This window comes from Dysidea avara, chromosome 9 (genome assembly GCF_963678975.1).
Source record: "Dysidea avara chromosome 9, odDysAvar1.4, whole genome shotgun sequence".
NCBI classification, from domain to species: domain Eukaryota; kingdom Metazoa; phylum Porifera; class Demospongiae; order Dictyoceratida; family Dysideidae; genus Dysidea; species Dysidea avara.
In genome coordinates, this window is record NC_089280.1 from 2,858,064 (window position 1) to 2,871,378 (window position 13,315).

Below are 13,315 nucleotides of genomic sequence, written 5' to 3' on the forward strand. Positions count from 1 at the left end.
CCAGACAACTATCAATCGGTTACTTAATTGTCTCTAACACTTTTGAATCACTAATAATATGATTATAACTTATTCAGTAGTGAACAATATGGCTTGCAAGCCAACAAGATCATATACCACACAGTTTCAGTTATTTACTGTGGCATCCAATTCAGTGCTCTACATTAGGAGCATTTGGTATTTCATGAAAAATGTAAAGTTGGATCCAGCAATAGTATGGCTTCTGATTTATCATATAGGCATGCACACTTGTGCAGCTATGTGATCACAGTCAAGTACACAGTGGCACACAACAACATTGTTACTCTGATATGAACTTAATATACTGTGGTTAAATATAGATAATGATATAAGGTTTCCAAATGAATGTGTTAACATGAATATATTGGATATTATAAACACAAACGTGTTGTTTACCCTTGCAGAGACTAAGTCAGAAGATCAACGGCAAAGTGAACCTACGAGAAGCAAATTTGCTTGAGAATGGTGTAATATGCATTTAAAATGGATGTGAAGAAGGACACAGGAAGGAAAGTTATGTAGGTTTTATCCCCAAGAAGTACTCACGTTTTGCTCTAGCCCTGTGGAAAAAAAATAATAATAATAAGATGAATAAAATGACATATTTCAGTTATTTTAAAAAGTGCTTTTATTGGTGTTTAGGTGTGTGTTCTATTAGGATTTTGGCAAAAACATAGGCGATTTCTATTATGAACCACTACCGTGGTTCATTATAACTACAGGTATTGTAGTATTCTTGCATCTCAGATCTCAGGTGCAAAAGTAATATTGTGGACATACAATTGTGCACTATATTAGTGTAGTGTGTAGGTGTTACTGGACTCATACTAGTTATTGTGTGTGGAAGAGTTATGTTCAGTGGTGACAAGCAGCTGTCATTTATTGTACAATAAATTGTCTTGTAACAGTGGTAACATTTAGCTAATTAAAACTACAGTACCCAGTTATATAATATAATGTCTGTACAATTCTACTTGGGTAAATAAAGTCTTTTTAAACATGTATATTTGTGTTAGGGGTTTCCCTCATCTACATTTGTTAGTTCGGTATCATCTATTATTTCCACTTCAATGGTGTTAGTTATGACAACACAATTCTTAACATCTTTTTCATCTTCAGTTTGTTCAGGTATTGGGGGCACTCCAGTAAAGGTCACTCTGCGACGAAAATTACGACACTGGCTTCCTTTGCGTTGACTTCCCCTTTGTTGACTCCCTTGCCGTTGGCTTCTTCGATGACTTCCATGACGTTCAGGTGAGTTTGGCTGTGAAATGAAGACATCATCATCAGGCATTACTTCAACAGGTTCCAAATCAATTGTACTTGATCCAGTTTTATTTCTGGAGTTATGTCTATCAGCAACCACACCATCATCATTAGAAGTGTCACTGTTTGTTCTCCTACTCAATATTGATAACCTTGGAATACTCCATATTGAAGGTCTTGAGCTCAAAACTGAAGACCTTGAACTTATAATTGAAGGCCGTGAACGATTGCTTATTATGGAAAATTTTCTGAATGATACACTTTGTGGGTTTAGCATTCCACGATACACTCTGTAAACCTGCATAAATACAAGAAGTCTACATATACAGTTTTTATATTGCTTGTTTGTGAACTATTTTGTGTCAGCTCATGTTCACCTGGGCCCTGCAAAAACCATTAACATCAAAGAGGTGAACATGTGTTCTCTCTCAACTGTCTTGTACCAGAACAAGTATGTTTCCAAGAGTATCAGAGTAGGTGCGACCAGTGAGGCCAGAGCCTCACCACTTTTTGGCTGAAACAAAAGAACTTTCAAACTTATTGAAGCTAAAACTAAAAGTAGTGAACATGCAATACTTAATTGGCATTTATTTAATGGCAACAGTTAACAGAAACAACACTTATTCTATCTTTGAATAACTCAGAATAGCTTCATGTCAACTTCAACCGTTTTAAGCACTTCTAAAATAATTATCATTATATAGCTAGCTAATAGTAGCATCTTCCACATATCACTACAGCCCAAAATAGCCTCCAAATAGCATCTCAAAATTTTTTTCCTGGGGGCATACCCTCAGACACTAGTCTTACCACTTTTACTTAATTAACCCTGACACCCCTGTATGCTTCCATGTTAATAATACGTTTGCATGCCTGAATTTTTTAATGTGTAGGATAATTTAAGCCTGATCAACATTCACAAAATGTTTTTGGCAGCTGGCTCATATAATAAGAGTTATTAAGGAAAACAAGGGCTTGAACCAACTTTGTAATCTTCAAAAAGACTGGTTGAGAACTTTTGTACAATATAGTGGCATGATGATAAAATTGTGTATGAATAGTGTAGTATTGTATGAATAAACAAAGTTGTTGTACTTAGTGAATACTTGCAACCAGCAGGTGTCCAATATCAATATTACATGTTAACAATGAACAAGCTCTATACAGAGAACATGCTGTCAAACCTCCTTAGCTCAACATTCCTTTTCACAGATTACATGCTATAGTCTGCATAGTTCTTAACACTGCTAACAGTTATTGGTCAGTTAATGCATCTAATCCAGCAAAAGATGAACACTCAACATTTTTGCAGTAATGTAATATGCATGAGAAACAGTGTAATTTCTCTACTGTTATAAGTTTGATTACATGGTGGTAAGCTATAGCCTCATCCTACTGAGTGCTATAATTGACTAACTATTCAACATTCAGTGTAATAATAATCTTATTACTGAGCTGACCTTTGGTACAAACAACAGGTAAGACATTGGATACATCCAAACACATTCACGAAGAGTAATTATCAGTAGCAGGCCAGTCTGTATGTTATTTAACTCAAAGACGAGGACTATGATTTCACAGATGGATGATGGTACAATAGCCACAATAGTTGAAAGATTAATGACAGCTGACTCATGATATTTCCTGTACTTCTTTTCAGTCGGCAAATGTTTCTTTGTCTCAAAAGCTACTTTTAAACTAAATATTCCTAGAATCATACGGATAATAATCAACACTGTATCAAATGCCAGGTGGTATCTTCCTTGACACATAAACGTAATCTCCTCTTGAGCTAAATTATCCTGTGATTGTATATACCATGTTACTGTGTTTTAATCATATCAATACCTTATTGATTTTAGCATGTGAATGAAGAGTAACAGGATAAGTGGATGCTTGAATAATCAACACTGCAAGAGCTGGTGCCACTATTCCACCAACTGCCAATAGCAAATAGTGATCTTTTAGTCGCTTCTAAAAAGAATAAACCAAAGTTGTTTATTACCAATATTATTATTGCACACAATGCTCTTTGACTATGTATGTTTCTATGGACTCAAGAGATTCTCACCCGCTCTGCTAAGTGCTTATTAAAGAATACTTTATAGAGCCGCCATATCTTTGTAAAGAATGTAGCGAAACATATTACAAAGGCCATTTCTGTCATCCAGTATCGCAGCTATTGAAGATATTTCAGATAACACAAAATTATTATAACGAATTAAAATTTCTTACATTACACAACAATGCTGCTGGAACATGACCAGTGCCATCATCGGGTTCAATTGTGTATAGTGCTGTTCCAATGTATCCCATCAAAATTCCTGATAGTATTACACAGTTTAGACGATAGCTGCTTCGTTTGACCACCCTACATGAAATATTGCTAAACTGCATGTTTCCTTATACACATTTGCAGTGTATATGTGTTTGTGTAAGTGCGTCATTATTTTTAACTATACACATCACATGGTGGAAGCTATAGTGAATACATGTATTCCAATGCAGCTAAAAGGCATACAAGTGTTTGCGGTTATACACGTTGAATAATAAGAAAAACGTAGTAGAGAGGATTCCAACAGCTGCAGTAACTGCTACAATGGCTGTCTCAGCTTTACTGCGATGTTGTATTACAGGGCTTGGTGCATCTTTAGGTATATATCCACCTGCAACAAAAGTACAGTGTCACAGCCCATCAATATAGCCCTACTTGCAGTCAATATACACAGAATTAGTCGTTAAACACATACACATTTACATAGGATGCTTTCATATACTTAAGGATTAATTTGTTATATACCTTGCCACACTAAACTCTGTCCTGGCAGTTCAATGAAATTATTGTCCTGTTGTGATGGGACGTATATTTGTATTGGAACAGCAACACCATCTGCAGTATATAGAAAGGCCATGACACTGCATACTTTACAGTGTATTGTGTTCACCTCTGTACTGGATAATACGTGTTGATGGGTTTCTTCTGTTTCCTGATGTATTATGAAATGACACTTTCCCCTATGCAACAAAGAAGTGTGGCATGCTATATTTTTATGCAGCTATATATTAGCTAGCTACAGTTGTGCATAGTATAACTACTGTATGTATGTATACAATGGGAGGAAATTAACTACATACTGATATTCCTTCAAATGAAACACTTGCAACTGATGCAGTGAGCACATCTGACATTTCAGTCCATTCAGAATGATACTCTTCCAGTCTTCCAAGACCCTTCTCTTCAAGCATTGATGTGGATGCATTCAAGGCAAGAGCTATAGTCCATGCTGTGTCATACACGTATCCAATGTTGAGAAATATGTCTGTCTTCACTGGTCCTAGTAGTTCATTCTTTTTGTTAAGATCTTGCTTGAACTGTGCTACAGTCTACAGAAGGATATGGTGGCAGGAAAACTTATGATTATAGTTGTGTCTTGTCCTGTACCTTTTTGGAAACTAGCACTCTATCTGGATCATAGTCCAGTATACCATTTCCAAGACCTCCCAAAGTGTGCTCAAGAGATTTCTTCATTTCTTCAGCAGTACAATCAGTCCCATCCACAGCAGCCCACCAGTTAGCTCTGAACCAGCCAGGAATGAACCAGACAAAATCTGGTCCTGCTAGGTTTCTTTTCACTACCTAGTGAAATACCTTTTATAATGATGATCCTGTAAGTTCAACATTATTACTGATGGCTCAATAATTATTTAAAGGAGTATTGTAAAAATGCTAATGGTAAAGGCGGTATAAAATTTTCTCTATTGCACCATGGACCTCTGCCTTGTTGACTTTAGAGACGTTACTCTGGTTACCGGTTGAATGATTATTTTGTGGGCAATGTGAGGACTTCAGGAAGAAACCGTTCTGCTGTTCTGCATTGCTCTTGTGCTGCCTGTCGGAATGTTACATGCACCATAAGATAGTTACTATTTATAGAAACAACATGCATATGACTTCTCACAGTCAAAAGAGTATTAGGAATTGTGTTTACCTACCTTACACCAGAATTGTACAGCCATTCTGGGATGTATCCAGGCAACTATGATCCTTGCTCTTAATTCCTGCATCACATTTTATCAGCAGTTATCATAACTTGCAGCATATGTACCTCAATACTTTTAATGACTTCACTTGGATCATCAATGAATGTCATGCGTGTCAGTACTCGTTGACTAGTCAATTTTTCTTCAGTATGTATCCCAGCCTGTGGGAGGATGTCATACATGGTTTATAGTGCTGCTTGCTACTTGCGTAGGATAAGTTAAACTCCACTATTAGTAAGATACTGTTATCAACCTGAGCAGGCTGAGACGAAGTCCAAGGATAAGGTGTTGATAACAGATACCCTACAAGTGCAAGTGTGGTCTAACGAGCTTCTATACTACCCTTAGAAACACTTGACTTGCTTTCTGTCTGTGCTTTAAAGTGTTTGACTTTATAAACAATGTGACAATGAGGCTAGGCATATTTTTGCTGTATTTGTAGTTTTTAGGATATAACTTCGTGTTGCTTTTGATCCTACTAAATGTATAAGTTATCTTTCATATTTAGGATTTTCCACCTACTAGGGTTTAATTTCCATTTCCAAAGTTTATCTACCATATACTCCTAGTTTTTAGTTTGATGTAGGTCTTTAATGGGCTATATAGGATTACCAATAAACTATACCCATTCATCTCCATAATTAATTATGTAATTTGGCATTTAATTATGTTGAGTGTCTCATAGGCTGTGCGCATACATTAAATGTCTTTATTGATAACCCATGCATGTAACTCTATGGTGAAGCCACACTTTTTGCTATAACACAAGGATCTCACTTGTAATGCTAAGGTGACCTACATTGATATTGAGCTCATCCTCATCAGTTATTACAGTAACTCTCTTCCAGTTCAGTTTCTCAATCAATGCCACATAGCCATCAGCTACTTGCTCTGTTATTGTTACCAGTCGATAAAATCTTGGAAACCGTACTTTATCCTTCCCAAACAGTGAAGAAGAGACAGTATAAGCAACCTACATGTGCACAGAAATGTAACGTAATTCCTAGCAAAAGATACTGTTTTACAGAAGCAATAGTTAATTGGTGTTGTATTGAGCAAATCTGGTTGTATTACAATTATTTGTGTCACATCCAGTTTTACACTTCAATCATTGGATAAGAGACAAATATTGGTCTTACCTGGGTTATGTTCATATATCTCTGAGCAACTTCTCCCATTAGTTCACTGGCTATAGAGCAAGCTGGTCCTAGGATCATTAATTTAGTTGGCACTTCCGGGTCAGTTTGTTGGATGAGGTGGTATGTTGCTGGAATTGATGCACACTGCAACAGAACATTTACAATTAAGAGCAATGAGTAATAACTTCACTACAGGCATACACAGACTATATGTCTGCATAGCTTGTATCACTTACCCCAGAGTTAGCATAGTCAATGACCAGTCGATATCCTGATAGTAGGTCACATCTCTCATTGATTTCCTCAAGAGCTAACTTCATAATGGGTATTCTGTCTATTCCATCACAATTATCCACTGGGTATTCCCTCTTGTCTGCTGGATGAGTACAGGGGAAGAAGCCAATAATATGAAGATCAATTAGATCACCACCAGAGCCAGAGGTATCTCTGTCACAACCATCACCGTCACCAACCACAAGTAGAACACTTATTTGAAGAAACAGTAAACCTAACAGGACCATTTCACTGATATAAGCTGGCTGTTATTCTTATCTGTTACTGCTATGAATGACACTTCAGAAGATACTACTTGACAGTATGAGACGTGTGCAATACATTTATGATAGCATTTGCTACACCTTAGCAATGAATCACAGCTTGCATCAACCATATACTATAACCATAACACATAGCTTTTATACAGTATCTTTGTAATTCATGACTGTAACTACTATTGTACAATAATGTAGCTAGCTTCTTTCCTATGGCATGGGAAAATCAATGATAAATCAAAGAATCAATTCAGAAAACCTGTGACAAACATCACTGGAGTCTATGAAAAGCACTTTCATGTCTTAGTATTTTTACCATTAGTATAAAATTTTACAGGTGTGTAACATTGCCAGACTGCTATATAATTGTGGCTAGCTATGTGGATAAAATTTGTAAAGTCAAGTACTTCGATCAAAAGTGAAACTTCTCTTTCCTGGTGTCTCAAATCATCTAATATGTCCTTATAAGGTATCATATTTTCAAGGTGTAAACATACACAAATGACACTATGAGCATGTCTTGAGTGTTGACTATGAAAGTGCCTACACTTTAGTGTGTCTTTATTGAGGCTGAGTTATGCAATTTATCCAAACCTGCAGCTAGCTATTAATACTGTGATTACTGTGTGTAAACTCTTATAAGTCTACAAACACAGAGATAAATATCAGATTTTATTAATTATAATAATGTAAATGGAAATAAGCGACTAATAATTCTGATAACTGATTCTATGAATAGATATTGTACCTTTAGTTTGGTCAATGTTTACCCATTTCTTGACCAATTACTGCTTCATGTGCAATTTTAACAACAAATTATGCACCCTTCAAATTTGCCATGTATGCATGTATTCATGTAATAATCTTTGATCCTTTCTACCTTGCCTGTAGCTACATATGTTATACAATTGATATAGTACGTAGTATATATGTAGGATGAGCAAAGTACATCACAACTCTTGTATGTGTGATACATTGTCTTCAACATGATGATGATAATGTCATAATTGGACAATTACATGTGCAATGTAAGTACAAGGGGTTACAAAAACAGTATTAATAACTGGAGCCCTGGCAAGACAAAAAAAACTGAGTTGTAGTTACTAAACCCTAACAATCATCTCAACAGTTCAACAGATCCCATGATGCCAAAGCCTATGCATTAAATATCCTGTACGAACAGGAGATGGCAATACGAGCTGCCTTTTGAAGTATGCAATGTATTGTGCTCTTCAGTAGATGGCACACATTGCTAGGCTTTGTAACAGTCACTGGCATGAAATGGCCTAGACAGCTAACTACAACTGTCACAAGATCAACCAAAAATCCAGCATGTTGAGGTCTGGCAGTAATGAACCATAGCAATCTTATGGTTCCTTGCAGCCAAATGGCGATGTTGGGTATTTAGTGACCACAGAGAGTTCTGATAGCACGATGGAATCTGTGCGGGCCTGTAAGCTTAGCCAGGAAGAATAATAATGTGATCAGTAATTATGTGACCTGCTATTTTATCCCTTCTCTAACTTGTTAATGTTTGTATGAGAAGCATCTCTGCAATCAATCCAGTTACTATCAGTACAGACGATAGCCATGATAGACAGTGAAGACACAGGGAAGTCATAATTAGTCTAAACAATCTTGTTTCATTAATGAATGGGTGAATTTGTTAAGTGCATGAGAATTGTTGCATGTAACACTGGTACAACAAAATTAATTAAAATAACTGGTTCCATTCCTGTAACACATGCACTCTGAACCTCAAAGGTACTAAAGGAATATAATGTCATACAATTTATGCTCACCACATCCAAAATACTCAACCACATGCAATGTGGACACTTATAGTTATAAAATTATACCTACAGTTGATATTTAACAATGATTCCCTCCCATGGCTAGTGAAAGTGATTCCCTCCTAATGACATTGTTGAGTCAGAAGCTACTCCTGTTGATGGCAATGGTGGAGGCTATTACAGTCAGAAGTTCAAACAGAAAACTGCTGGTTTTCAACTGTTTCAAGAATGTCAATGTGGAGGGTGCATGATGTTGTGAGAACACGTAGCTATACAATTTCCTATCTAATAACAATTTCATATCGAATAACAATTTCCAGGACTCAGAGAAGGATGGCAGAATTGTACGAAAAAGTGCAACTCAAGTCTGGAAGTGTAGCTATAAAATGACATTCATAAAAGGCTGCCAAAACAGCAACTGAATATTTTATAGTACATACTTCATGATGGTAACATCAGTGCAGTAGAATACTGACTATTACCATAATATCTGGGTAAAGACTGCTACTTGACCAGCTTCTAAAAATGTCTCTAACTACTGTACAGAATTCCCTGAAAACTATATCCCTTGATAATAACTTCAGTGGCTGAAGAGGAGGAGATTATTATGAGTGGTATCCAGTTGAACTGAACATATATGGCAGTTAAGCTAGGAAACTAACTGCACAAGTTCAAAATGGATTACTATCACAATGGTACCAATATAGAGTAAAGGATACCGCACATAATGCCATGCCTCCCCATGAGGCAACTATATACTAAGTTGAATATACTGTATCTAGTCAGAGGAAACATGCACCCAGTATAGCTATAGTTACAGAAAATATGGACTCAGGTATGATGACAGAATACACATAAAGGATGCTGGTTGATGTTTTTAGACTGTAAACTAAACAGGTTAAAATAATTACTATAGTAGTGAATAAGAAATTATCCCTAGCATGGCAAGGTTGCCTTAATAAATTTGTAGTGATAAATCTAAAGTGTGCAGTGATAAATATGAATTTGTGTAGTGTTAATCATAGGGCAATTTCCCATAATAAGAAGATATAACATGACTACATATTATCACCAAGTGTGTTTTGGACTCTTTGCATATTAAGGTATGTCTGTATAGCTAGTACAATGTAGTTAAGCCCAGACATTGAAAAAAGATTTGAATGCGCGCCTCCCCAGAAAGGTGCTTCCTTTGCTTCTGATACATACTGTAGGAGTCTAGTGTGTAGTGTAAAATGAAGTTATTTTAGGCACTGTAGCATGGACAGTGCATGACATGATGGACACTGACTATGCCATACCAGAATATTGGTCACAGCTGTCACACATTGTTGTGTGTAATAAACCTATCTCTTTGCAGTTTACTTTACAATTCCCTTATAGGTAATAAATCTTAAATCTTCACAGTAGTTTTAAACTTTCAGTATCAGTTTCCATTTTTCTGTTTCAATTTCCACTTATGGTAGCTATATACAGAACTTGGACTATACTGCAAGTGTTGTGAGACCGAAATACTATGCAAACTAGTATTATACCACATGAGGCATGTAATAAATTACCTCACCTATATGCCAAGCAGACATCACAGTCTAAAACAGGCTGTTGATTTTCCCAGCTTCAAGGATGACAGTCTGCAACTAGCTATTAACCAGCTTGTCTGCTATATCAATAGTTTAGGCAATTAAAGTGCTGATATATTATAATACTATTCTAATGAAATGATATTATAGATATCTATTTGTATAGCTCTGCAACATTAATGGACAGCAACAATAGCTATATATTTAGCCATGCAGAGGGAACTTCTGTCACAAAATACAGTAGTGTAAGCATGTATATTACAAGATTGGTTATATAGTTGCGAGCTCAGTCAGCCTTGTCTGCATGCTTGCTATATAATCCATGCATAGCTATATGTGCAACTATGTAGTTATCTATATGACAAGTATATAGTTATATAATGTGCACGTGCTTGCATATCGCATTGGTCCAATTATACATGCACGCCTGCACTACATTTATTCACCTCCTACATAGCTATACTATCAGGTACATAAAGCCAGCATTATATCTCCTTGCTTTATATAGTATAGTCAATATAGCATATAGTTGTGTGGAGTGACCTATACATTAAACCTAATGGCACCGTGGCTCAAAGTGTTCCTTTTAATTTCTGAATTGTCTCTTGCATTATCCAGTGTTGTGGTAAGTGGAGATGAAGAGGAAACTATTGCTTCACTCATTAAAGCTAAACTGGGCAAACAAGAAGAACTTCTGAAACAGCTAAAGCAGGTCACAAAGGCTCAAAATAGTTCAATTAACTTGCTAAATGTCACATTTGAAGATACACGAGATCTTCAACAAGAACAAATAAATTTCTTACTGAAAAAAACGAAAAGCTAAAATCTGAGATAAAGCAAGCATCTATTGAACCATAGACTGAGGCAACTGAAACAATTTGTAATAGCTCAGAATGATAAAATCAAATCCACTTTCCAGGTTAGATCTACATATGAAAATCAACAAAGCCAGATCAGTGAACTGAAAGAAGATGTCAAAGAGATTCTCAGTTCTACAACAGGTAGCTATAGCACAGTAGTAGCCTTGATAGCTATAAGATAAATTATTCATCCCCGCCTGCAAGCATGCATGGACACTTTATTTATTTAGATTTTTTTTTGCTTTGTATAGACTATTATTTTAATCTGCATGCCGGCTTTAGCTAACTATAAGTGGCTACGCGTTACCGTGTAGCGGTACCGTTCATGATCAACTGATAGCTAGCTAGTTATAATTTAGCTAAATACTGCACTGTAAAGTTTGTTATAGCCAACACTTTGCTGGAGTGTGCTGTGCATGGCAATGGCATTCCACCCAAGTGTCACTGAGTTATTTCCGCTACCCGTACTATTCCTCTTTGTGTAGTAGCATAGGATTATAGTCTTTTGTACGTAGCTATTTATTAAATTATTTCCCCTATAGTCTGAGTAAATAGCGGAAATAATTGACACTTGGGTGTGGAATGCCAGTATAATGTCTACTGCACACTCACTTATCACGGTGTAAACATGCATAGTGTCCCCCATTGTGTTAACAAACCCAAAGTTAGTGTTACTATACTGTATGATTTTCTGCAGGTCCTCCTCAATGGTTTTATCAAACTCAACTGTGCTACAAATGGAGGCCTGATGATAGTGGTGTTGGTCAGTGTGGAGCTGGTGAACCACAGGAGCTGTGTGCTAATGTTGGGTCACACACTCAATACTACAGAGATGACACAGACAGACGAGCTGGTGGTTGCAGGATGCAATCGGGGCCATTATTGCCCCTCATGCTGAGTCATGGTTTCAGAGTGTCCAGATATATGTTACCATTGGTATGCAGATGGAGATGGAGGTCAGTATGGGGGAGGAGCTCCAACGTTGATTTGTGCTTCTGTTGGAAGTTTCACTCGGGAGTACAGGGATGATACAGACAATAGAAGAGGAGGATGCGGAATGTCCTGGAAACTCTCGATCCTAGGACATCACCTCAGTGGCTGAAGACTGTGAGGCTGTGCTATGGGTGGTATCCAGATGGTGATAGTGGACAGTGTGGTGGAGGAGCTGCTAGAAAATTATGTGCAAATGCAAACACCTGGACAGCATACTATCGCAATGACACTGATAATCGTGGTGGAGGGTGCCGAATGTCCTGGGGTCTATACTTGCCCTAAAGTGACTACAGTATATTGCAAATATGTTACCTGTGCTAGTGATATTGCAGGTTTGGTTATTTACTGCATCAAGTCATTACATATAGTACAGAAAGCTAACACACAATATACGTACAGCTATAGGTACTATACAAGTGCTAGTGTGATTTAGGGTGACAGAATTCACTTCATAATAGATTGTCTGTTGGTGATTAACAACAGATACTTTCCTAATTTCCAGACTGTAAGTTAAACAGAGTAACACAACAGCCAACAACTGGGTTAGCTCCAATTACCAAGCCCACTCAGTGACTGGTAATGTTCTCTTCTTGAATAAAAAAGTGAGGTCTAGCTGATTCTGTAGAATTATGTGAAAAGAGTAATCCTACATGTAAAATGGTCCATGCATAGCTACGTACATCAACTGTGTTGTCACTAAGAGACCCGAAAATTTATTACAATCTTGTACAGCGTAGCTAGCTACTTTATAATCTAACCTTCCAAATGTAAAATTACATGTAACAGAGTAGAATCTCCTAGAACTTCTGACCATCACATAAACTAATTATGGTAATCAAGAGATTGCACACAGTTGATTTTGTAATGATTGCTGTGGCTGATAAATAAATCAAATGTACTGTAGCCATCATTGGAGTAGGTATACACAGCCACAATGCTGAGTACGTACGTATATAATCACTATAATGTCCTGGCAAATAGTACCTTGCATTAGAAAGATTGCTCTATAGTATGTGTTGAACGTTCTGCATATATATATATATATATATATTGATCTCTTTAACAGCAATATAG

General features: G+C 36.7%; 2 protein-coding genes across 2 annotated transcripts; one reads left to right on the forward strand and one right to left on the reverse strand.

Annotated features, from left to right (window-relative positions):
* Positions 1-2,422: 2,422 nt before the first annotated feature.
* On the reverse strand, positions 2,423-6,988 carry LOC136266536 (gamma-aminobutyric acid type B receptor subunit 1-like). The gene is made up of 15 exons (XM_066061544.1): positions 6,704-6,988; positions 6,468-6,611; positions 6,128-6,301; positions 5,394-5,489; positions 5,281-5,346; positions 4,730-4,924; positions 4,423-4,671; positions 4,233-4,302; positions 4,088-4,177; positions 3,809-3,953; positions 3,523-3,658; positions 3,359-3,466; positions 3,136-3,261; positions 2,748-3,089; positions 2,423-2,446 (listed from the first exon to the last, which is right to left on the reverse strand). Exons 1-15 carry the CDS (start codon positions 6,986-6,988, stop codon positions 2,423-2,425), a joined length of 2,250 nt encoding a protein of 749 aa, XP_065917616.1.
* A 2,648-nt stretch (positions 6,989-9,636) lies between these two features.
* On the forward strand, positions 9,637-12,523 carry LOC136266537 (perivitellin-2 67 kDa subunit-like). Its single transcript, XM_066061545.1, is given in 5 exon segments — positions 9,637-9,646; positions 11,946-12,124; positions 12,127-12,168; positions 12,171-12,321; positions 12,324-12,523. Coding segments are annotated over 5 exon segments (582 nt in total).
* The last annotated feature ends 792 nt before the right edge of the window (positions 12,524-13,315 follow it).

Bases quoted from the DNA above. Each gene is read 5' to 3' on its own strand.
- LOC136266536 (XM_066061544.1), bottom strand. From the start codon at position 6,988: ATGGTCCTGTTAGGTTTACTGTTTCTTCAAATAAGTGTTCTACTTGTG. The intron at 4,672-4,729 runs GTACAGGACAAG...ATCCTTCTGTAG, and splicing joins GAGTGCTAGTTTCCAAAAAG to ACTGTAGCACAGTTCAAGCA. The intron at 4,303-4,422 runs GTATGTAGTTAA...TTTGTTGCATAG, and splicing joins TTTCATTTGAAGGAATATCA to GGGAAAGTGTCATTTCATAA.